The sequence below is a fragment of the Ambystoma mexicanum genome, chromosome 6p, assembly GCF_040938575.1.
Source record: "Ambystoma mexicanum isolate Mex_15411 chromosome 6p, UKY_AmexF1_1, whole genome shotgun sequence".
Classification (NCBI taxonomy): domain Eukaryota; kingdom Metazoa; phylum Chordata; class Amphibia; order Caudata; family Ambystomatidae; genus Ambystoma; species Ambystoma mexicanum.
In genome coordinates, this window is record NC_090935.1 from 1,438,839,502 (window position 1) to 1,438,865,905 (window position 26,404).

A 26,404-nucleotide genomic window follows, 5' to 3' on the forward strand; every position below is an offset into this window, starting at 1 on the left:
TATTAAGCATGCATGCATAAACACAAAACCAATATTCACAAAAGCATAGGCAACCTCCACCGTCATGTATTCTTGTCCCAGTTCTCTCCCTAATATAACAAATCATTCCTCATATCATTCAAGCCACTCAATGCCTCACCAGTCATTTTGGACAATCCAATCCAGGTTGCCCTCAGAAATATACACTAATCCCAAAGCGAAGGGTAACAATCTTGGAGTCATCTGAAATGATGCCCCTAATTTTGCACAAACTATATTTGCGTCCTAGGCATTGAGCGCATTCGTAACTGCACTACCCCGCATATGCTAGCTTCTGAGCATCAGAGGTTCTGCTTCACAAAACAACTACAGACCATTTTTTCCATAAAATTACGGTTCAATATTGGCCCCTGTCTCGCTCTCCGTGTCTTTCTGTGCTCCACCATTTTATAGATTGGAAAACGGTCCATGAGTTTCAGGTGTGTGTGATTGTGACCGAGTGCCTGACCCTGCCTGACCTTATTAGTGGGACAAGGCCAGTACATGTTACTAGTGGTAATCTTCCCAATCTCAGTCTTCCTCTTCCTCGTCTCAGTAGTTGGGCTGATAAGGAAAGGAGGGGAGTTATGGTAGTTGTAGTGTCCCATAAAGATAGAGGGAATATGGGGTAAATAACTGTCAGGAAATGTGGGGGGGTAGCATGTCTCACCTTCCAGTGTCTCCCCCCCACTCTCCGAGGACCCCATACCCAGGTGATCCTCCCTCGCTAGTCCACCCCCAGGGTCGGGATACTGTAGCGATGGCCCTTCCCTGGCCACCTGAATAAGGGATCACCAGGGACTGAGTCATGAAACACCTTCAGGTTTTTCACACTAGGCTGTGGTTAGAAATGGAAGATGGCTATTAGAATTATGAAAACTTCAAAATCAATCCTAACTCTTATATCCCTAATGCATCAATGTTCACTCTATTCTGCGACTTGGGGAAATCCGTGAGCAGGGTCTGTTCTCCTTCTCATCCCTCGCAAACCTCTGCAAATCATGTGTCCGACTCTTCTACATGGTTCACAGGCGCGCCCTAAGCAGTGGGTCCACATGCTGCTTGGTTTTCCCTTTAACGCAATTTCTTTACTGTTGCACTGATCTTTTCCAGTCAACAAGCATTTCCATTTTGGATGTCTGGTTATTTAAGGCTAAAGATGTGATTGTTGACATTATGGATCCGCCAGAAACCTCCTTCCGAGCCTGCATCATGAAGAAGGTGTCTGCCCTCAGTACCAGGGCCACCTCCGTCCCATCCCATGGCTTCATCAAAGTTCCAATAGTATAGTGAATATAAAGACTATATAAGTGGAAGGATGTGAGAAAGGTGTAGAATCTGCTTTTAAGTCTGCTGCCGAATAAGGAAAGGTATCCATTTCTTTCACATCTAGAGCATTCAATGAGCATGCAAGGAGGTTTTCTACAATTGAGAAAGTCACGCAGGCCTGTATGCGTGGGGATTGTTTGTGATCAGAAGCAACCACAAACCACTATTAATTTGTTCACTGCAAGGGGTTGTGGGTTGGCCACTCCCAGATTTGCGAAGTGGCTAGTGAGCATACAGGCGCTTCATTATATGTTGGAGTCTCTTCCAGGAAAAGACAATTTGGCAGATTGCCTATTAGGTCTTCTAGGAGTTGCAGGCAAGTTTAAACAGGAAGTTGATTTGGCTGCTTCTGTAGCCTTTCTGTGGGTTAAAGCCGAATGAGGACCTGGGTCAGATATATGTTTATGTGCAAGCAGGATGGCCGAACAATCCAGCGTGTGATCTGGCTTTTCATGGGTTAGTGACAATCTGTCCGTTTTTGGATGGAGGTTGGTTAGAGATGGTATAGACCGGCGAATCCCAGAATCTTTAGGGACCAGGTGGGGGAGAATGCGTGTGTTGAACACCTTCGCCACAGTTTTAAAAAAAGCAGGTTGAGGCAAAAAGTATTGATGGCCTAACATGGATGGTATAGTTCTTAGGTTGGTGAAACACCTGTGTCTGGCACATCCTTATTGGTATGAGAGGTTATTTGATGCCTCCATGGTAAGGACTGCATGGTTTGGAAGGGGCGGCACATACCATGCCATCGGTGTCGGTTAGATCTGAAGTGACATAAAAAAAAAAAACACACCTGGTGTAAAACAAGGCAGTTTTTACCCTTTGTCACTTTGCTCTGTAATATCTATTTGGGACACTAAGAGTTGGCTAGGGTGGTGGTGTTTGTGGATTCGATGACTGTGTTGCTGGGGGTACCGTGTTGGAGTTGGCTTGGGGTCTTGGGTAATGAGTTGGTGGATCGGGCTGCGTATGGGGGGAGAGAGGAGAAGGAGGAGGAGGAGGAGGTTTGGGGGGAGCAGCAGCGGTAAATTCCTTAGAGGAAATGGTCTGCGAAAAGGTAAGAGGAAAAAGAGCGGCAGTCTTTCTGTGTTTAAAGGCAAGCAGCGTATATAAAATATGAATGAAGAATGAAGCATGTATGGCCTGTGAAGTGCCTCCTCACGCCTCTCAAAAAGGCCCAGAAGATAAAATAAAAATGTGGAAAAAAGTCAGGTCGGATCAAGTGGTTGAAACACAACTTCCCATAACAGCTTTTCTAAATACCTTACCAGCACCTACCATTGTGGACAATTTTTGCCAGCGACAACTGCTCATCAATCTCAAGACTATGCAAGAATGTATCTTTGGCTGATATGATGTGGTCCTGTTCCAGGGGAGTTGGTTATTAAGACCTTGCACTATGGATGGTTTTACCATTGTGGAACTGGCAACGCATTTAAATAGGGGCCGACCTTCGGGCGGACTGCTGATAACAGTTAGAAATTCAGTTTTTGCGAGCCTAGAGAAAGTTCTGATAGAAACTCCTGAAATGTGTGCTGCTTTTGGGAGAATCAGGGTGAGGGGGTCAGTTAGATCCCTAGTTTTGATATCTATAGTGGAACCCCACTTTATCCAACTTATCTGTATTTTTGAGTCTTTAGCCTCTCTTTTGCTGATGATGACAAGCCCTTGGACATAATATTGGGTGGTGATTTTAATTCCTGCTGCATAAAAGCATTGGATGCTAAGAGTGTAAATAAGATCTCTGCGATGATGGGAAGAAATGACTAGAGTTTCTTAATGACTAGAATCTGCATATGGTAAATGGTTGTATTAAGGGCACCTTGGAGGTGAACTCAACTTGGACCAACGGCCGTCACAGCTCAATGATTATCTGTTCCTTCAAAGAATTTGTTAACTTGCTGTGACGCCTTTGAAATCACAGAGACCCGTAGAAGTGATCATAGTATTTTGACAGCTAGTTTTGATTTTGGTGACCGGTGTACTCCTTTGAAATACAAAACACTATTGGAGGTTAATCAAGGGGGAAATAGGGTGGTGAAATTTAGAAGTGATGTTAAAACCCTGAACCAAAGACTTGATATCTATTTGGATTCTGTGGATGAAATTGACTTGTTGCAAGCCTGTAAACCTTTCCATTATACTAACTTTATTTGGAATGTGTAGGTCCCGGCTTTAGTGAATCTGAAAGGGGAAATGTATAATCAACATGAATATGATTAAGCCACTCGTGATAAGAAAAGGGAATTGAGAAAAGCAATTGGAGCTCTCAAGCCTGAGTGGGAAGGGGCCAGGTAGTGGCAGAAAAGCGAAATCTTTGTTAAATGGGTAAAGGAACTGGTCCAAACCCCATCAGGCTTTGGGATTACAACGGGATGGGGAGGCTATGTTGAGGGCATTAAGCAATAATAACATTTGGGCAATTGTTAATCAGAGTAAGGCGGTTTAATTGAGGTCGCAGGCCAAGGCTGTATCGGAGGATGGGTGGTGTACTCTTTTTTTTTAAACTGTATGGACCCCCTGATCTTGACATGTGATGTTCATTTTTCCCCTGGTCCGGTGGTCCTTGACCATTTCTAGGGAACTCATTGAAAATGTGATATTGAGGGCATCCTTTTCAAGAACCACAGGGCGAATGGTCTTTCCAATTCAATTTTGAAGTTGAATGCCCCCGCGTGGTCCAGGATCCTTTATGATTTGTTTGAGACTATTCTGCAATTTAGGGAGACTCCGCCCTCCTGGAGCCATTGTGGTCCCAATCTTCAAGGAGGAGTGACAGGACGGGACCTGCCAATTACCGCCCGATCGCCCATCTAGAGGCTGACAGCAAGTTTTAGCTGCAGCAATTTTGGGAGAGTTGGAATCATCGGCAGAGGGTACAGGAATCTTGCAGGAAAATATAGGATTTAGTAGAGGCCTTTTGACTTCCTTCAACGGGTTGATAATGCACTCATTGATTGGGAAATCATGGTCATGGGGTGGTCCGGTCCTTTATGGTGCCTGGATCAACTTATCTTTGGCCTTTGGGACCATTAATAGAAACAGGCTTTGGTCAGTGGCCTTCAGTGGCGTCTCCTTCTGGGTTTGTTGGCCATAATTATACATCTACACACAGACACTCAGATCCATGTTAGATTTGATGGGAGTGGGACTCTTTCTCGCCCGATTCGCACAGTTAGAGGAGTTAGGACAGGGATGCATTTTGGCTCCCTGTTTATTCAACCTCTATCTTGAGGATCTGAGCAAGGCGTTAATGCCTTGTGAGCTTGGCCCCCCTAAAATAGGGAGCCTATCTTTAAGCTGGCTCGCCTACGCGGATGAGGTTGTCCTCGTGGACTACACCCGAGTATGCCTCTAACGTCTTTTGAGGGGGTTCGAGAAATATGCAGTGAATAATTACTTATTAATCAATGCTCCGAATACCTCTATAGTCGGTTTTTGTAATTCTGGGCAATGCATTCCGAGTTATAAGTGGCATCTGAATGGCTCTCCTGTTCCTGTAAAGTCTGAAGTAAAATATCTGGGTCTAATGTTATATGCATCCCCTCAATCTCGAAAGTGAAAAATCGCCTAGAGGGCTCTATAGGCAAGCTTAGTTGTCAGATGAGAAAGCTCATGACAAAATATTGCAAATTCTCGCTGATACCCCGGATTCCTTTTTAAAAATCCTTTATGGCTTGGATTCAGACTTTCAAGCTTGGTCAGTGGGCTGGACAAGAATTGAGGGGAGACTTTGGAAGAGGGTTCTTAACCTCCCTCAGTTTCTCTCGATCTCCAGTTTATGATACAAATTGGGTCCGAGTTCTTTGGAGGCATTGTTGGAATGCAGAATAGTCTCCCTTTATCGATCAGTGTTCGTCCCTAGGGAGGGTTCTTTGTATGAAGACGTTGCTATCCACGTTAACCAGGGTAACTCGGCTCAACTGAGGGGATTCAAAGACTTTGTCTTGAAAAGTCTGTCTCGACTTAATAAACTACCTAACGCTTTGATTGGGAACTCAGAGGGAATTAAAAGGGCGGTTTTGGATCGGGACTGGATTCAGACTATAGACTCTGAAGTCTGAAGATAGCAAAATCATTTTCCATTCTGAATAAATCCAGTGGTTCCTTCTCAGGATATTTGATTACATTTCCAGACGACCGGGGGAGGAATTAATTCCTTAGGTTTCACCTCAATTGGATTCCCACAGGTGAAATAAAGGCCTCTAGAGATGGGTCACTGATTGTGGAAGGACTCTGTTCACTGTGTGGAAGAGGTGAATTGCAGACTCTAAAGCATATTGTTGTTGACTGTGCAGCATTGCGAGAACAAAGAATTAGACATCTCTCCCGTTTCATTTACTGTGCAGACTGGTTGAACACAATTGCGTCGTGGCAGAGAGCCTCCTGGGGTTGTTACCCCAATTTAACTCTGGGGGTCTTGAGATTTTTAAAATGTGCAGAATATTGAATTGATGTGTCGTGTTTCCTTTCCACGCTTCTTCCTATTCTATGAGCCTCATTACGAGTCTGGCGGTACCCGTGCTGGAAATTCCGGTAGGTTACCGCCGGACTCGTATTACCATTCCACCTCCGTGATTCCCGGAATCACTGGGGCATTACAACCCCGGTGACACGGTAATTCCGGAGGCGAAATTCGGTAAATCCCCATTCCCATGGAGTCCTTTAGGGTAACTCGGCTAAACTGAGGGGATTCCCATGGAGTCCTATAGGACTCCATGGTAATGGGGAAGTGGAAACACCGCACCATCTTGTAATGGTGCCGGTGTTTCCACGTCCGCCTGCAGGCGGGTGGTGTTAAACCCGCCAGGTCAGACCTCGAGATCAGCCGGTCCGGAAACAACGGTGGCGGCGGGTTTACCGCCACTGTTATTTCCAGACCAACTGACTCGTAATGAGGCCCTATATCTTTTTCCTTTTTTCATACATGTATCCTTTTTCTTTTAAAATGTAATAACTTGTATTTGCTGTAAACTTCTGTTGTATATAATGGACTTTTATCTTTTGTAATGATATGAATAAACGTTATTATGATTCTAATTTTGTGAAAAGCTGATATGTTGGCTAAACACAATAAAAATAAATGTAAAAAAGATAGTGAAAGCAAACTCGAATCTACCATTGCCAGAAGTAATTGCAGTACCGAACAAAACCCAGAAATAGCATCAAGGCTAAATACAATTGCTTCTACCATAGAAGCCTTGATGATTCTGTGTTCTGCTATTGCCCAGGAACAGAAAGATTCCATGGTTAAGATAGTTGATGTAATTTTGGAGAAATCTGCTTCCTTGCAAACGGGGTTTCCCTCTGCCTGTTTGCAAATGGGTCCCCCAACACTTATCGGACGGAAGAAAGGTAATTCCTTCACAAAATTAAGTATTGGTATGCGTACATCTCAAACTTCCCAAAATGGAAGGCATCAAAATCAACATAGCCAACAGGAGGCAGACTGTATTTGCCTCCAAGCACCTGAAGATGCTGACTGGGACTATGAGGAGATTATGATTCCATCTACTCCCACTATTTCACAATGGAATAGAAACCTGACTCTTGTCTCATTACGCCATGGGGAAAAAAGGCTAAGGGATATAAACAGAGCTGGAATACTTGCAACAGCTTGCCACTGTAAAACCTCTAAACAGATTATGGCATCCAAGACTATAGTGTCACATACTCTAGGTGACCGCGCTATTAGGCAAGCTCAACTGCAAAGCCTGCTAGACCGCTGGCTCTCCGCACCAGAATCATACAGCACTATGACTATGCCTTTGGCTAAGCACAGCATCCAGCCATGTGACAAAAGCCATATCGGGAAAAAGAGTGTCTAACCAAAATGTTGAACCGGAACAGACTGCTGACGCTGGAGTCTCTTGCAGAAACAGATCTCTGAAGGCTGACACTGACTCTGGCAATGTCTAAAAAGGAGGAAAAAGATGCCCCGCTCCGCATGGCAAGAAAAATCTTTTGTAACAGACGAAAAAGGGAATTCCTTAGGGAAATGACTAAAATGGGTGAAATCTATCCAACAGATCGCAGCCCTTTCCTAAATCGGAAGATTATTATGGAGATTTGTCCACAGAACTTAGTATGATCAATTCATAGGACATTATTCGTATTGACCTTCCTAAGTATGATAGTTCCACAAACTGGGTGATCATCAAATTTCTCCACTCGGATGGTGGCATTACTGAAACAAAGTGCCTCTGAATTAGAATCCTTTGTATTCAGGCTTACTGTGTGCAGAAAACAGTCCTCAGTTAAGCATACAAACATAGCGATGCAAAAACCACAGCAAGTTTCAGTAAAACCACCAATCTGTGCCAGAATCATGGGGCTGAACGCAAATCTTTATTTGCGTCCATTGTTTGCCATTACGACCATTACTCAGTGGAAACTTTGGCAGAGAAATGGGCTATTGAAGCAGACTTGCCCAACATCGTTTGAAAAAAAGCCTCGATATCTGCTTTTTCTTGGATATCTGGAACACTAGAGGGCACAGCAAATTTCTCGGCCACAAGGGGGCTTACTTTGCCTAACATCTGACATCAGCCTGTTGCAGGAAACCTGGCTTACGGGCAATTTTAGCATCAATGGATACAACATTCTTTGCAGCCCGACTACAAATTCCCACAGAGGTCATCTAAGTGGCAGTTTGGCAATAGGCGCCCATGCTTGTATCAAGTTACATTTAGTCTGCCCGGACTTCGCCTTCCCCTATATTATGTCGGCCTCATTGTCTCTCCCAGACTCTAGCGAAAGAACGTTGCTGATCAATGTATATGACCCACCTAAGATAACGTGCAAAATATTGCAATATATATAAATATATATATATATATATATATATATATATATATACACATACACACACATATATACATACACACACATATATATGCAAAATATATGCAAATCATGTTCATTTAAGTCTCCAGCGCTGATCGCTGGAGACTTAAATGAACATGATTTGCATTTTGGTTTGTCTCTGTACATAGATGTGGAAGGTCTTTTGAACTTTCTAGTAAGGAGGGTGAGACTGATCCGAGTGTGGCTGAATCTCTTAAAGAAGAACGATTTGATTTGCCTGAACCAGAAAAATCCTGAGTCAAGTTATACTTGGACAAATGGCCACTCTAAATCAAATTTAGATTACGTGGTAGTAAATTTTAAGTTGACAACTGATTGTGGCCCGTTAAGCAGAACACATAACGGTCTTAATGATCATGCTACCCTTTCATGGACTGCCAAAGCGGCCTGGCCGCGCTTGATTTCATGTATCTCCATTGCCCCAAAGGTTAGCAACAATAAAAATCGAATCACATGGTCTACTAAGAACAAGATAAGCATTGGCAATATGATTCAAAACAACAAAGGCCATCTTGAATCCTGGCTAGCCTTGCACGACTAGAACATCGAGCTGATGGTAAAAAGATCTTGCAGAATCTATTGATGCCCAGACACAAAATCCCAAACGTGGGCCCAAGAAGGTTAACGTTGCTAGATTTGACCCTGCCATTGTGTACAGGAAGAATCTCAGAAAAAGTGCACATTTGACATCTTATGAGAAAAAAATTAAACTCGCGCTGCTTACTACCCGTTATAAAAACTGACTGTCTCAGCACATGAACCTCTTAAGCAATACAACATTGGTTAAATCTATTCAAAATATTGAAGACAAATTATAGTAAACAATGTTGGTCTCGTTTTAGGGAGTACCTAGCTGATTCATTCTCTCCAGCACTAAATGCAGTCTCAGAATCCCAATGGGTTATGCATGTAACCGAATTGTACGTCCTTTCCAAGGGAGAAAACATTCTAACAAATATGGAAAGATATATACAGGAAAATAAGTTAATCCCCCCTGACTTTGAAGAAGACGACAATACTATGATAATTAAGAAATTAAAGCCATCCTGTGCCCCTAGAGTCTGGACCAGATAGAATAGCTAATATTACTATAAAAAAAGGATATGGAATTCTGGGCAACGGTTCTGTTAAAGCTATTCAGATGCATAGAGCACACGGGACGCATCCCAGATAGCTGGACGAGATCCATATTGGTCCTGGTACATAAAGGGTCCTAGGAATTACCCTCTCAATTACAGACCCCTAGCAATGATGGACCCAAGCAAAAATATATTTTCAACTATATTGCTTAGGAGAGTAAATGAGTGGGCTCATGATCAGGGATTTATACAAATATACCAAACAGGCTTTAGAAAGTCTCATTGCACACTGGACAATGTATGTACAATACAGTATCTGATGGCAGAAGTAAAGCGAAGATCCTACCCAAATCTTTATTGCCGTTTGGTAGATTACAGCAAAGCTTTCTATCTAGTGTCATGGGAATTGCTATGGTCCAAACTTAACACATTGGGGGGATAGAAATGCACTTGTATTTGATCAAGTGCTTATACTCAGATACATTTGTAACTGTTAGGTTAAATCAGGAGGGGGACATCGAGTGTGGTTATTGATACAAAAACATAACTGAAGCAAGGGTGCGCTCTAGCCACATCGCTTTATAACTTGCATATCTCAGATATGGATACGACGATTAAAGCAGCAAGGAACTTTCCACCCAAAGTCAACGGCGTAGTAGTATCAAGGCTGGGTTACGCCGGTGACACAGTGTTGTTTCATCAGACCCCTTTAGGCCTTCAATGCTCAATAGATGCTTTGGCCTCTTATGCACTGGAAAATTGTATGACGATAAACATTAAGAAGACCAAAATGATATGCTTTAGGGGGTTTATTGCCTAAAAAGCCATAGTTTGTCTGGAAGTTGGGTAAAGATAGGCTGGAAGTTGTTGAAAACTACATATACTTAGGGCTCCCATTAAGGCTTAATCCTACGCCTGGGTTATATGGGATATTGTATCTAATAAGATCTGGTGAAAATGGCTGATCATTAAACAATATGTCACCAGTGCTGGTGGAAACAATCTAGAAGGCTTTATAATAATCTACAAAACCAGCATTAACCTACAAAACCAGAATTATTCCAACAATAATGTATGGTCTCCAGGTGCTCCCACATCACCATATGCCAGTCAAGTGGCACAGCGAGTAGAGCACTCGCTTTGACATCTGTGCAGAGCCTGCTAACGTAGGTTCGAATCCCGGCGGGACCAAACTCAGCCTTTCATCCTTCCGAGGTCGATAAATGAGTACCACACACCGTGGGTAATAATAAGCAGCGCTCAGATACCTGAGGGTTCGTAGCGCTATATAAATATCAAATTATTATTATATCACCTGGCTGCACAGGCTTGAGGGTAGAATCCTCCGATCTGCCATGAACCTACCTAGCTCTGTACCCATTGAGGCAGTACAGGTGGAGTGACCCTCTGGCTGGTGCAAACGCAGACTTTTATATCTGAAACTGCGCTCCCCTCAAAGGAATGCAAATAGTTTAGTGCGGATGCTGGGCATCAGAAATAGTAACAGAAAGGATAATAGCTTTATTCTTGAGTTGGAAAAATCGGCAAAGGCTTTGCTGTCAACTTTGGGTATCGCTCCGGCCCAGGCACTCGATACTCCAAATATTGAGCATGTGATAGAATTCAAAATTTTGACTGAAAAGATTTATATTATATCTGCGTCTCGACATTCGGTCTACCTGGGAATATCGAGGAGCTTGGAGAGATATCCCATATTTGAGAGTCTGCTGGCTCTGTCAAACGGAGGCCTAAACCGATCGCCATATCTTCACCAAGAGCCATAGGCTAAAACCCCTGTATGTAAAGGGTTATGGGAAGTAAGTTACATCTATAGAACAGATTGAATGTGACCAATTTTGGAATTCTGTCTATAGAGCTGAATCAACTGTTATAACTGCGACGGCGCATTTCATATAGAACATTTTACAAACTGTTCTAGTTTAGCTGAGAACTTAACATTAACTTCTTTTGTGATGTTTCAATTTTATCCCATTTTAAGCTAATTTGTCGGTCTATTAATGAACATTTGTGGTATATTTATTGTAAATGTTGTGCCTAAGGTTTGGAATTAACCAAATGGACATTACCTTTAAAAAGAACAGCCAGGGAGTAAGCAAAACCTAATCTAAAACAACGACATTAGCCATCAGTTAACGAGAACTCAAGATCCAATGTATTTCTCGTTGCGCAATCAGGATTATTTAACCATCAGCAGTTGTCCAATTGCTCCAAAATGCAGTCATCATGTTACACAACCATTAAGGAAAAACTTATATTTTGAAAGGAAAAAGAAAGCTTCTGCAAAAGCAACATGGAACCTTAATCTATTAACAAACTACTGCTTGTTTAATGACCAGAAAAATGTATGGAACAGTTTATGAGGCAATAGCTTAACATGGAAGGTAACCTGAGTCACAACAGCCACCGACCTCAGGGTATCTTAACTAACAGGCTTGCAATATACAAATGTCTGCATACTTTTTGATGCTGTGCACTATTAGTTAGGGCAGGTGGGATGGCAAAAGAAAGCGTGGAGAGGACCCACTATGGACTCATGCCTATATCATTCCATTTCCATGAAGGAACAAATGTCAGTGGGATCAAATGGGCAAATTTCGATTTTGAAAGATTAGCGAGTGGGTGGACACCCAGGGATCCTTTACGAGCTGAAATTGAGGATCTTGCAGCAAGAAATGAAAACAAAATAATCGTCGGTTCTGTGCAAAACAGTTGTAGTGTCCCTGGAAAATGTGAGACGGGTGGGTGTGTGAAATTAACCTCGACAACACAAGGGACCCATTTGAGCAATCGTGAAATTGAACCATCCAGTTTTTTGGTACTTCATAGAAATTGTGTAGTCTGTGTGGTGTTGTGCCCCTTTATGGACAAGGAGCCCTTGTGACGGGCTCGTGCTCATTTCACATGTCAAGGACCATGTGACCACATCAATAAAAGGGATGAGCGGTTTCCCGATCATCATTCGAGACCAACTAACTCCAACCTGCTGTCATTCTTCCTGCAGCGCGATGCTGGCGCTGCGTAGCATGCAGATGGGCCTTCCCTACATGGCCCTCTACCAAGACAGTGCGCCTGCTGGACAACGCTGTCCCTGATGTCCCCAATGTGCAGAGGAGCCCCTGCCGGGCAACTCTGCTGGTGTGTGCCGGTGCCCCTGCTGTGCAATTCCAGCTGTGTATGACTATGGGCCGGCAAGGTGCCTCCCTGTTCTGTGTGCAATGGCTAGATGTCCCCAGCACATATACGCCTGGACCGTGTGCTCTGGGTCAAGGCATAACAATGGCAACGAGGATGAAGAAACACCAGCTGTTGGTTGCCCGCCGAAGAAGAGAGCAGTGAAGCGGCACCTGGGAGGAGAGTGTGCAACCCGCCGGAGAGCCAGGAAAGATCCCAGGCCGCCCGGCAAAGAAAACAGTAGACCCGCTGTTCCTGCAGAGATCTTGGGCCACCGGCGGTGAATGCTAATTCGCTCCACTTCGGAGCAAAATAAATAAGTAAAGAGCTCCATGCCGGCGCTTCCCTTATGTTCCCGGGCCGCTGGCGGTGAAAAGAAGAAGCGCTCCATGACATTGCTGTGAATGTAAAATTAATGGGCCCCTCTTCCAAATCCCGGGCCATCGGCAGTGGATTGTGTGGCAATGTAAAGACTGGAGGATGTAGCTGTACTCCTGCACTCTATATGGCAGAGTAGAAGCACAGAGCACCACAGCCAAGATTCTGTATAGGGTAGAACGGACGAGCAACCAAGGCTTAGGCTCTCAGGAGGTGATGCGGCTGGTTCTTAAGTACAGTGTAGTCCCCAAACCCCCCCCTCCAAGGAATGTCCACACACTAGGTTATGTGCTAACACAGTTCTTCATATATAAATAATGTTCAAGATATATACATCAATTAATAACACACTATGTACTTTGGCAAATCTAATGTGCCAAATATATACAATGTCTATGTGGCACCACACTTAGCTAGTGACTCCTTTAAAATGCATCAACTGCTGACACGTTATAATGGCATACCAATCATGTAACAATGTGTATCAGCATAGATTATGGGAAGTAACACAAGCAGGGCTAAACAATGGCAGAAGGGTACTTTAGCTACTAAGACACAACTCTGTGTGAGGATATCCCCCACCCCACCTGGGAAACCTGTAATAAAGAGTATTAACAAGCCCAGTCCATTAATGTTTAAATAGTCTTGTTTCCTGGTTAAAATGTTCCACTACCCCAATGTACCAGAGTTACAAGAGTTTCTTCGACAGATCCCTCGAGAGTAGGCTCCCGTTAAAAGCAGGAGCCACAGAGTGTCGAGATTCCTCGAAGAAATGTGAACACTGGCATCGAGACTGCGCTTTGATCTTCGCTGTGATCGATGATGATCTCATTCGAGGACATCCTGGGAAGATGAGGCGTGTGGTGCACCTCGATGCAAAGTGTTTGGTGCCGCAAAGAAGACTCAGTGAACGTAGGCCCGGCAGCGGGCATCGGCAAGCGGGACTCGACCACAGCTGGATTTCGGATCTTCATTTGTCAGCATCTTTGTGGACTTTGGGTGGCGGGAAACCCACCAGCTGATTCTCCTCGGCCGTCGACGACCTCTACTTTCGCCGGCAGGACAAAGCAGTCGAGGATGATGGCAAGGGAGCCCTTCGTTCAAATGTTCTTATGCAAAGGTAGAGCATTGCGGCTCCAGTCGTCAAGCAGCATGGTGTCAAGCTGTGCCTGCTTCTGAGCAACACAACTCGACAGGCTTCCAGCGGTTTCGGAAACCCTCCGATCCCCGGTCAACAGCGATGGACTTAGACAGCCTCGATGTCTTGGTGCTTTACTTCAAGATTTCTCGGCAGATCCTGTCTCCGGTCGACGACAGCCATTCAGGACTGACTTCCAGGGTGCCTCGAAGATCAACTTCTGCATGATGTTCCCTCGTAGCTTGGGGAGAGGTCTCCCAGCCAGGTCCTCTCTTGGATCAGTCCTCGACAGCTTTTATGGGTCAAAGGAAAGCAGCAGCCATTCTTCTTCTTCCAGCTGGGCTTCAAGGATAAGCAGCTTCAAGTTACAACTTCAGCTTCTGAAGAAATTGGAAAGTGAGAGGTCCTCAGATACACATATGTCCCCGATTCACACTGATGAGCCAAGCTCAGTCAGCCAATCAGTCAGAATGGCATTCATGCAGGCAGACAGCCAATCAGGCTCACAGTGCATTCACAGTGCATTCCGTCCATTCACTTCCACCCAGACACCCAAAACAAGGAATGTGGATTGGGGCAAGCACCCAGCCTTTCAGCACACCACATTGCATTCATGTCAGTTTCGGGAAGGGCTGGCTCATTCATTGTGCCACACACACAGAAACCAAACACCCATAACACGGAATGCATATTGGTCACACACTCCATTCACTGAGATCCCACCCCAACGGTGTAGCCACAACATGCAGTCAGTGGGAAGGCTCCAGCCAGTCTGGCCTGGACTTCCCCACAATACCATATATGGTTCTTCCACCCAACAGCCAGTCAGGGGAAGGGACAGAGTCGGGGCTTCCCAGGTCTTTGGGAAAACAAGTTAACAGGTAATAGAAACCGAGGGGCTACAGGGGCCATCTTGCCTTCTATCAGGAATCCATTGATTCCAATAGCAGTGCCTGGGTATCCCAAAATGGAGCATACTCAGAGCACCTGTCAAATTCAGCATGGAGCTTCCACCAGCCCATACCCTGCTCTGTGGGCCACACACAGGTGCCCAAAGACATACACTAGGGGTACAAAGTCGTACCCCCAACTATGGGTGCCATAAGGGTATCCCAAGTGTCTCTGTTCACCACAACCAAAAAGAGGAAGATCTGCACTGCCAGGAGTTCCACTTGGACTCCTGTGCAGAAAACACAGAACACACATGATAAGTGAGTACTGAAGCAGGACATGGAGGCCCTATCGCTCTTATGCATTTCCAGCATCACTGGCAGCTCCACATCGGAGTATTAAAAAAAAATGTAATTGAACCCCAAGAAAGTGCATGACCACCCGCTCACCATATAGGAGAGGGCCCCATGCCAGAGACCATGCTTGCCTGCACCTACCATGTTGGTGCTACCCCTGCATCCCCAGGCATAGCCGAGGTAACTGCAAACGGAATATTTGGGGCAGGGGGGGAGAAGGGGAATAACAATGAAGGTTTGCAGCTCCACGGGAGCGCTTGTGCACCCACTGCTGTAACAGGTTGAAACACTCCTGCCTGGGGGAGACCTTCAAGTCCTGCTGTCAGCCCCCACCATCAATGGACCAGGCTGATGTGGCCCCTGGTTGTTCCAGGTGCGCCTTTGCTGGCCCCTGAACTGTGGTAGTGACTGTCCTGAGTTGATGCTTGTGCAACTATGAACGGGTTTCCCGCAACTCTTCAAGTGCTTAAAGTGGTCTCAGTAGCATGCATTTGTGATGCTGTGCGCCTGCGTGTCATGTATATGCTCAATGTTGTCCCAGTAAAAATGTTATGTGAAGCTTTGCTCTTGCACATTGTCGGCATGCTTGAAAATGGTGCCAGGAGCTAAAAATGGTGTCATTCAGTGGTTTGAGTTCAACTCACCTAGGTTAATTAAGGGTGCTTTTTAAAATGTGCTGGAACTACCAACGTGCCTCCAGCAGTCCACCAACCCTGACGGTTGCCCTTAATATGTACATAATGCCCACTGAACATTTTATTTTCTGTTTGTAACTGCCTGAATCTAGGTGTAGGAGATTATTGCTTGCCCTCCCAATATCAAGTATTGCTGTTTGTGACTGTTACTGTATTTTGTGTCCAGTGATGCTTGTCGGTGTTTCATTTGTTGGGGGAAAAGGAGGAGTGTGGTGTTGTGCCCCTTTAAGGACAAAGAGCCCATGTGAAGGGCTTGTGCTCATGTCACATGTCAAGGACTATGTGACCACATCAATAAAAGGGAGGAACGGTTTCTGGCTCATCAGCCGAGACCAACGGCCTCCTGCCTGCTGTGTCATTCTTTCTGCAGCGCAATGCGGGTGTAGCGTAGCAGGTAGATGGGCCTTCACTGCAAGGCCCTCTATCAAGACTCTGCTCCTGCTGGGCATCGCTGTCCCTGATGTCCCCAATGTGCAGCGTAGCCCCTGCCAGGAAACTGTGCTGGAGTGTCCCGGTGCCCATGCTGGGAAACTGCGGAAGTGTTGGCGCCCGTATGACTATGGGCTGACAGGGTGCTTCCCTGTCCTGTGTGCATCAGCTAGGTGTGCCCCAGCACACATTCACCTGGACCCTGTGCCCTGGGTCAGGAATAACAATCCGGTTACAGAATTGGAATTATTAAATTAGCATTACACAAAACCGGAGCACTGCATAGTTGATACTCCCTTTTTAGGTAATTTCATAAAAAGAAAGGAACCACTAGTTAACCGTCTAGCATTAGTCTAGAGAAAGCCAAGTGAGTATCATGTTTTAGCAATACATTTTATATAAAAGCCAGCCAGTCAGGCGTGGCCTTCCTTGTCAACTGCCAAATGGGCACAGGAGCAGGATATGTTTTTTTTTAATAAAATGCAAATATTTCTCAAGGCGATTCTTCGTGAGTATACAGGTACCCCCAAAAGCCCGTTTGTAAATTGCATTATCGCCTGGGTATTGCCAGGTGATATTTTAATATAATTTACAATCAAAATAAATTCCAGAGCTTGCACTACCCCAACAGTCTCGTGACGAGAAAAGAGCGTCCTTTCCTCGTGCACCACTGGAAACCCCTTAAACATCAGGACCGTGTAGCACTCCTCTCTGAAACCACACAAACAGTTTTGCAGCTCTGACAGTGCAATAATTGTGCTCCCACTCAAGCCGATCAACTAGTCACATGACAGAACATGCGAGTCTCGCCTGAACAGCAATCTGAACAAAAGCCCTGAAACTTTACTATTCGATGAAAGGGTTTTTTTTCCGTCTTCACACATCGTTCGTTCCTGTAATTAAGCAAAATGGTGGTGCCCAGTTGGTTTCTTTTACGAATAAGCAGATCTGCATGATCATTTCGGTCAAACTTTTTCCAATAATTCTGATCCAATGGGTTCCGTGTGAAGTTAGGTGAGTGATGAAAATTCTGATAGAAATGCATAAGATAACACTTCTGGACCACGGCAGCAATAGCGCAATCGCAGAAGAAAACCCACTTGTAGCATTTCTGTCCACATCCCCTTTGCACAAGACAACACATAGAGCCAGATATGGGGCATGTCGCTTCGGCCATAATCTGAAAAGAGTGAACATGCAAAGACCACTGTACAACATTGTGTGAGCTCCTCAAGTGAGAACTGCTCAAGTAGGTGGGACCAGACTGATATGCAAATTGCCATTCCTCCTCTGTGAACGGTACAGCGAGCTAAAATGTGGTTGTAAACCCTCCCGAGTAGGAACCTACCCAGAGAACAGGTTATTTGGCCGCATTCGTTCTCTGTATACGGGCTCCCAGACCGTTTGCATATATGTTTGGGGACTTGGGGTTTTAAGTTACCCAGGGTAATCCAGATGTGGCCCCTTGCTCACTATGCTTAGAGGCACAGTTTCACCTAACTGATGAAGGCTGAAACACGTGTCTAGGGTTGCTGTTGCCTGGAATACTTACCAGTAATCATCATTACTCCCAGCCCTACTAGTCCTCATCCCAGTACTTACCTCTGGCGCCCGCTTCCGCACCAGGAACCCTTCTTCACTTTTTTATTTTCTTCCACAATACCACCTCCTTACCCACAAGCCCCAGTTCAAATTTTCCTGCCTTCTGGCCAGGATTGTTTTGGGTGCGGGGCACTCGGGAGCTTTGGTTTGTTGGCCCCCAGAGGAGCCCTTGGCGGGTCCTGTGGGGACACTCCTGGTTTCCCCTGCGAGGTTGGGGGCCTGTTGAGTGTGGCGGCTCTCCCCAGGCTCCTTGCAGGGCGTTGTGGCTTGTGGGAGGCGGCGCTACATGGCAGACTTTGATGTCAGCCCGGGGGTGTCAGTCCTGGGGCTTGTAGGCGAGTTTCCAGTGTTTGTTGAGCTGCTGTGTCATGATGCTGGCGTCGCACAGTGGTGCCCCCCCACCGCCTTGGGTGGCAGCTGTCTGGCCGCGAGGAATGCAGGCACTCCAATGCTCTCCTTCGGTGCCTGTATTGGCAGATTGGCACCGCTGGCCGTGGATGGCGTTTTCTATGTTTTCAGGTGTTGCTTGCCCGCCTCTCAGGTGCACAGGGGGCTTGTTGTTGGTTGCCATGATGCCAGTTGCTGTGGTCCAGTGTTTGGCTCTGGTTTCTCCTGTAGTTCCTGTGCGTTTCCTGCTGTGACTATGGGGAAACGTGTGGCGAAGCACCGACACCTGGAGTCCTCTGCCTCTTCCTCTGGGTCGCTGGTGCTGCTAAGAAGAGGAAGATTCTGCGTTTCTCATTGTCTCATCAGGGCATTAAGGCGTTGCTCAAGCTGGCTGTTCGCAAGCTTGGGAGTAAGCGCAGGCAAGTCTCTCCTTTTGTTCGTCGACTTCTTCCGGCTCTGAGGCTTCCTCTTCTAATGCCATTTACCTGGTCAGGAAGGATGTGGATGCTATCTTTGCACAGGTATTGGACAGTATGGGTTTTTCTGAGCCCTTTGTCCAGGGTGACTGTTCAGATCTATCCATTAGGCAGTACAAGTATACGTCCAAGTTGAGGTTGCCACTGATTGCAGGTATTCGTGAAAAAATCCCTAGAGAGTGGAAGGACCCAGAACGGATTGCCATGCCCCGGATTATGGAGAAGCTCTACCCGTTAACAGGTGGTTACTCGTTGCTGTCAGTCCTGTGAAGGTGGGTGATATTCGATCTAGTCTGGTGGGCTGGTCCTCCATGTCGTTGAGGGAGCGGTGGTCGGTGACCAAGTGGATCGCAAGGTCGACTCTGATATCAAGAAGGTGCACTCAGGGGCTCATCTGGCCCTCCGAGCTGATGTCTATGGATCCTACTCGGCTGTGACCGTGCTGGGGGTTTTTAAGACGCTACCTCATGCTGTGGAGGATGGTTCTGACTGTACTCCTCTTCTCATTGGCATGCAGCGTCAGATGGAGTGGTTATCGGACTTGGCCGATGATGGTGTACGTGGCTCAGCCATGGCCATAGGTGCCGGTATTTAGGCTTGGAGGCATGTTCATCTTCGGGATCGCGAGTCTGAGGGTTCCCAGAAGATGGCGGCTCTAAATCTTCCTTTTGTGGGTGCTAAACTTTTTGGAGATTTTGGAGGGAAACTACTGCCTCAGGATTTGCAGACCAAATATTTGGGTGCTAAGTTGGATAAGCACTTGTGAGTGAGGGTCAGGGTTTTGAAAGAGATTCTGTTTTTGGTTGTCAGCCAGCGGGTTTTACGCCTAGTTTCAGATATATGGTGGGATCTCGGTATGTCGAAAGCTGCACTGAGAACAGTATTCTGCAGTATCTGTAACATTTTTTAAGTTTTGCTGGCTAGTTCCTAGGTAGAGCGTGTTACAGTAATCGAGTTTGGATAATAGGAGCACTCTAGCTAGGGTGGAGCAGCTTGTTGGAGAGAGGAAAGGTCTACAGGAGTTTATTAATTTACAAGTGTAAGCTGTAGCTGATACTGCAGAATTCACTTGTTTAGTCAAGGTTAAAGAGGAGTCGAGATAGACGCCAACTGTCTTGACTACTTTGGAGACTGGGATTTTGATGCGTTCTATAGAGAACGAGTTAAAGGAAATGGCCAGCTTGTTTAATTTAGCTTGGGAGTCAGTAGTAATTTGGTCTTATCATTAGGGCAGAGGCCATGTGTGGCCATCCATGCCTGAATGATGAGGTAGATTTTATGCAGTCGTTTGGTGTCGCTGTCATGATTGCCAGAGATAGGGATAAGGACTTGGGTGTCATCTGTGTAGTTAGTGTAGGTGACACCCAACAGGTCAAGATCATCAAACAATGGCTTGGTGAATATATTATAGAGCGTTGGTGAGACGCAAGACCCTTGAGGTAATCCACATGTTACTAGAGCTGGGTCAGTTGAGGCGTTAGGTCGTGATCTCGAGGGCCAGGAGGGCGAGGCAGCTCGAGACCGCCAAAAAACGTAGACCGTAGACAATAAAACCTTCCTCCCAAGAGCGCGGCCTGCAAAGTAGAAAGAATACCTGCCAGGCCAGGGGCTTGGGGGAAAAGTCAGCAACAGAGCTAGAGGGAAGAAACAATACCACAATGTAAACAACAAACCTCCGGTCACGTAACTCAGCAACACCCCCTGCGCCCCCTTCAGCAGCCCCACTCTTACCTGCTTTGAAAAGTGGTAAAGTGAAGAACCTACGTATCCATTGAGAAGTGCTGAGGGATGATGAGCAAGGTCCGAAAATGTCTCAATCCAAGTGCAGTAAGTCCAAGTAACCTAACCCGAACGGCACAAGGACGCGTCTAAGTGAGTTCCAACAATCCCAATAGAAACAGCAGAGCGTCCCAGATAAACTGCGGAAAAGTGACCAGGAAGAAGTGCAGTAGAGCGTCCAGGGGTCACTGGAATGGGTGCCAGAGAAGGGATGGTGCACAGGGAGTGTTGAACAGCAGAGCGCCCAAACGCAGGGTATTTTGATGCACACGAAGAGAAACAGTTGACCATCCACATGTGGTATCTGGTGCAGAGAAAATGAAGAGGTAATAACAGAGTAACTCAGGGTCCATACAGAACTCTGTATTCCACGAGGGGAACGCCAAAGTAACAGTCTGTGTTGGCGCACGGAGTGGGACACATAAAAAAGACAAACGTATCTCAAGTTCAGGGCTTAAACAATAACGGCGTCGGGGAGCAATCCAAAGGTCCGGTAACCAGGAAGACAGCAGAGGGAGCGACCATGCGTCAGGAGGCAGACAAGGAACGAGCAAAAGCAGTCAGACACTCCAAAAATCAGGATACCAGGAATACACAAAAAGTAAGTGCGACTTAACTCGAGGACACAACGTAGTTAAACACCGGAGGAGTGTTTCTGAACAGTACTAATAGTTTTGCCGTAAGGGAGACGGGAGGCACGTCGCGTACGTATGACGTGACCGCCTCTAGTCTGGGGATATTGGGAAATGACATTGGCGCTGTAATAGACGCCAAGGAAATCCCCAGGTGTTCTTGGCCAGGCGTCTACACTACAAGTTTGGTAGCCGGGTCATGACACTTTAGGAGAGAACACTCATCGTTCTTTTATCCAGAAAGGATTGAATCCAAGCTGTAGCTTCCTCAGAGAAGTATGCTGAGGAAGTGAGGTGATTACATAAGGCTTTGTGATTGATGCGGTCAAACGCAGCTGATAGATGTAACAGAAGGAGGAGCGTTATGTTGCCTTTATCTATTTGGTCGTCAATTCGCGTTTTCAAGTCGATAAGCGCCGTTTCAGTGCCGTTTCTAGGTCTAAACCCAGATATGTGGATGTTATCAGTGTTGTGGTTTCTCTAACAGGAGACCACTAACGGAGAGCTCTCCCAAATCGGAATAGATCACAGGTTATTCATAAAGGAGTTCCACAACCTTGAATTAACTATCTGTGGAAGTGCATGGCAGAAGGGTTGCAATGGATGCAGCAATTACAAATCTTCAACGAGTTAGTAGTCTCTGCAATGTACAAGAGGTCTTGCATGTGTATGGTGACAGGTCTGCTTTACGGGAGGAAGGGCTCACACACTGCAGAGGCAGCTCCGTATGTCCAACGGTTAACTTGACCGCCAGGCGAGGTATCGGTCAGGCTATTTCATGAAGACATTTTGAGGGCCAATGTAGGCTGCATAAGCTATGTATAGAGATCACGTACCCACATACCACATACCCTCAAGATGTGCCTAGCGTTACTATCCCATGTCCAAGTTCCATCATTTGAAAGGTTCTGCTAGGATGCTTTCACATAATTGCATCATTTTACAGGTACTGTCTCTGGAGGATAGCTCAGGGGCGCTTGGAAGCAAGACGACGTGGAGCAACAAGAGTTCGATCACCGGGTCCCCGCATAGAAACCTCTGGGTATTATAAATAACGCATTATAAAGAACCAATTACAATTACTGTCAATACACAGTAAGGTACTGTCACAAATTGGCAACTTTCACGATTAATCAAAACAAAAGAGGTGAATTAATCCTAACCTCTGGCAATTGCTCGGGGCAGCCCTGCAAACCATTGTTTGCTGAAAGGGGAAAGACTATATGCAAATCATGCTTGGCGCCACCCCAAAAGGGGCAGTCAAGCACAAACTACTTGGTCTTCTGCACGAGACCACAAGCAATCCCAGACATGTTTCGGCCTCATTGGGTGCCATCAGTGAGGCGTAGCTTCGGTCTCAAGGCTCAGCAGGCTCGGGACCCACGTCCGGGCATACCCATCCCACTCAGCGTGAATTAATCAAAACAATAGAGGTGATGGCTGGAAGGTTAAGAATGAATCTTACCCTCTGGCAATTTTTCTTGGCAACCCCCCAGACCAACATTCGCCATTGAACAACAGCAACTCGCACAATTTAAGGGGTATTTCAATAAATTGGCCTTACACTTACAAGACATAACATTTTGGTGTTTTTTTTTTTATAGAGCTTCATGTACACAGACCAACTCCAAGTGCTGTGAAAATCAGTATTATTATTACCCTCTCAAGGTAATCAATTTATTAAGCTCAAAAGTATGAAGGGATTAATAAGCCTGACTGGGAATTCGAACTTTGGTTGCAAGGCATTGTCCCATTCCCCAAACAAGTACATTGCACATGAGGGGCGTTAACCAATTGCATGAACTATAAGCCCAGGTGCTCACGCCATTAGCAAGCTATTTCCCCATCATATGCCCAAATATTCATGCCAATTTGTAAAAATTGGCATCCTGTACTCTGGTACTCTCATCATATTCCAGGTTTTACTTTGAAATGCCTAACTCCTTCCCTCTCTTATATACCCCTCTTCCATTCTCCACCTGGATCGAATGAGTATTGTGTTCATTAGCTGAACATTACTACACTTTTAATTGAGACCAAATAAGTGATGGGTGGAAGATTTTGAATCAATCTGAACCACTGGCATTGCTCTGGGCAACCTTCAACACCACTGTTTTTACCCATTTGCGCCATTGCAGAAAGGGTCCGGTCATATGCAAATCAGTCAGGTACAGTCATCAACAATAGAAGAATGGCTAGGACAAGTCACCTCTGCACAGAAACACATGCAACCACACACAAGAGTCGGCCTTGTTGAGCCTCATCAGTTTGGTGCAGCTTGGTGCCCTATGGCACAGCAAGTGCCAGTGGTTCAGATGTATTCAAAACCTTCTACCCATAACGTTTTTGGTTGTAGTTTGTCACCCTATGTGAGAGGGTATGCCCAGACGTTGGTCCCTTGCTCGCTGCGCCACAGGGAACCAAGCTGCACCTCACTAAGGAGGCCAACAAGGCCGTAACATGCCAGGGGTTGCATGTGTTTTCTGTGTAGGGGGGACCTGGCCTATAGGTTTGGGCTGCTACTATTGGTGGCAGTACCCGACTGATTATATGGCTGGACCCCTTTTGCAATGGTGCAGACGGGCTAAAAAAAGGTGGTGTGGAAGGTTGCCCAGAGCAGTGCCAGTGGTTCGGGTTTACTACAGGATCTGCAGGCCTCTGTATGAACCATTACTCAAACTTATGTGGGAACCAAATTGAACTCGTTGGTTAGCGAATGAAATTAGTATAGCGGGTACAACTCACACGCATAAGGACAAGGATTAAAATAGGTAGTATAGGCTGTTAGCGGGGTGGAGGGAGTTTGGGGGGGGGGGGACCATGCGACAATCTAACAAAAGTTGTAATGTGTTGTTACATGTACGTAATATCTGCATTTCTTTTTGAAAACCAATAAAACTATTTTTTTTAACTTGGTGTGAGAGCATTTTCTGGTGTTTAATCGTGTGCGCAATATTGTATAGAAAATGTCGTGCCTTAAAGACTGCACACTTTCAGCAAATGTACAATCCTTTGCTGATCGCCCACTGTTAACATGAATTATTAAGTAATTGTCCATCATTTAATGTTCTGTTAAAGGATATTTTACTGTGGAATTCAACGATGGGCAGATATCATTCCAAATTCACACGCAGATTCGTAGGTATTTTTGTTTTTAAACAAGACAGGAAAAACTATATAGAAGAGAGAGGCGTTTACGGTCTAAACTCGTATGTCGTTGGCGTGGGGTTCTGGATGCAAACATTAAGAAGGCATTTAGCATTCTGACCGAAACTGCCTTTCGATTTAATGTTAGCTGCTATTTTTTTTTTTTTAAACCCCGTCATTGTTCTTTTTTCTCGTCATTTCTAAAAGTGAAATCAAACCCAGGAGCACTTTAACACTTGCAAAACCTATGTCCAGATCCTAATGTCAGCTGATTTATTATAGAACTTCCTGTTTGGGACGTCACAGCACGCTGCTACGCTTAAGTAACCTGAACTCTTCGGAACCTCGACAGAAAAAAAAATACAAATAGTCCAAAATCCAGTATGCGTGCATGAGAGGGGTGCGCCTGAAGAAGCATACTCTAGTAGGGTCTGTAGTGTAGGCTGAAATCAAATTGGCAATTGCGGTAGCCATAACGTGCGTTAGGAGGTAGAACTAGAGAGGTTAATTACCAAATTAAGATCGTAGCATTTGCAACGAATTATATGAAATGAAGCGTTATTGCGCTTCTTTTATCTGCATAATGAGGCCCGCCCACGGTGTCTTGCTTTGTCTCCCCCTTACGTAAAGCAGCTGCGACGCTGTCCTCTGCTCCCCTTTAGCCAGCACTCGCTCTCCCCGCCTTTACTTTATGCCCGGCTTACCTTTAATGCCGGCCATGGTGCCGCTGCCACGCCACACCCGCGGGATCAGGAGATACAGAAACCACAACTGCGATGGTTCTTCTGTCAAGCGTACCCAACAGCAGGGCCCGGGCGCCCGTCACTTCCTCCTGCGCAACAGAAGCAGCAGTCGAAACCCCTGTGCAGGCAGACTCCTCCCTCTCTAGACTGTCACCAGTTCGCGGTGCTCGCCACTCTCGCGCTTTCGGTTTGTGGTAGCCCGGAGCAGTTGGGTTCGTTCCGCTGTAACAGTGGACTCATCGTGCCACAAGGACTGATACCCTTCCAGTTCAGGAGAGCTCAGTGTGGTGTTTTTTCAGCGTGACAGCATACACGCTTGAGAGACGAATGTACGGATTGTTTACCGATAATCTTCATTACTCCTAGTTTAACTCTTCCTCGTCACAGTACCTGTCATGCGAGTGACCCACTGCTCCCAGGAACTCCTTTTATGTTTGTTTATTTATCTTGGTGCGCCCCTCCGCCTGCATGCACCACCACCCCCCCCCACCTAAGCCTGACATCCTACAGTTTAAAATAACCCAGTTACAGCCCATTTTGCGATGACTGAGATAGAGGCAGGATGCAAGTACTGTGACTGGAAGAGTTGGTCTAGGAAGAGTTGGACTAGGAGTAAGGAAGAGTACAGTAAGTAATCCCCACATGACCACCATGTCTCTCTTCCTTGCCCCAGTACTTACTTGTGAGGCATATCAACCATAGCTCCCAACCTTTTCTGTCACTAAGGTGGGTGAAAACACCCGATTTTCTTTTTAGCGCGTGAGAGCCCATAGAAGCAATGGGCGTAGGAGGGACTTGGCGGGTGATTAAGCTGTTTGCGAGGTGGGTGGCACCCGCCAAAAGAGGGTGAGTTGAGAGATATGTATCAACTGCAGATATGCCGACATTGTGGAGCCCCTGAGAGGGAGCTTTCACAACAGAAATCAGGAGAATGTAATTTTCCCATATGACTGCATTGGGGTTATAATTATTTTAGGTGGGAGACTGTACAAAATAGCACTATTTTTAATTGAAAAATCTGTAGTCTCCTGCCTAAATCGGGAGGGTTGGCATGTATGCAACTGGATTTGCTGAATGGATTTAAAGAAACACGCAAACCACTGATGTCATGCGAACCACTTTATTAACAATTTTACAAAGGTAGCGGGCGCCCCTCTCTCGCAAGAACAGACATGATAACCTGTTCAGTGGTTATTAACCACTTGAGAGTTCGCAGCCACTGCTTTTACTCACTGTGCCTTTCACAGATGGGAAATAGCCATTTGC

The 26,404-nt window shown here is 45.8% G+C and overlaps 1 protein-coding gene across 1 annotated transcript in view; it reads right to left on the reverse strand.

The window, feature by feature from the left end:
* The window catches only part of LEPROTL1 (leptin receptor overlapping transcript like 1), a 98,658-nt gene extending 73,268 nt beyond the window's left edge, over window positions 1-25,390 (reverse strand). The window contains exon 1 of the mRNA XM_069626164.1: window positions 25,100-25,390. Within this exon, the coding sequence (XP_069482265.1) occupies window positions 25,100-25,115 (16 nt within the window). The 5' untranslated portion in view covers window positions 25,116-25,390. The remainder of the gene's footprint in view (window positions 1-25,099) is intronic.
* Between the last annotated feature and the right edge of the window lie 1,014 nt (window positions 25,391-26,404).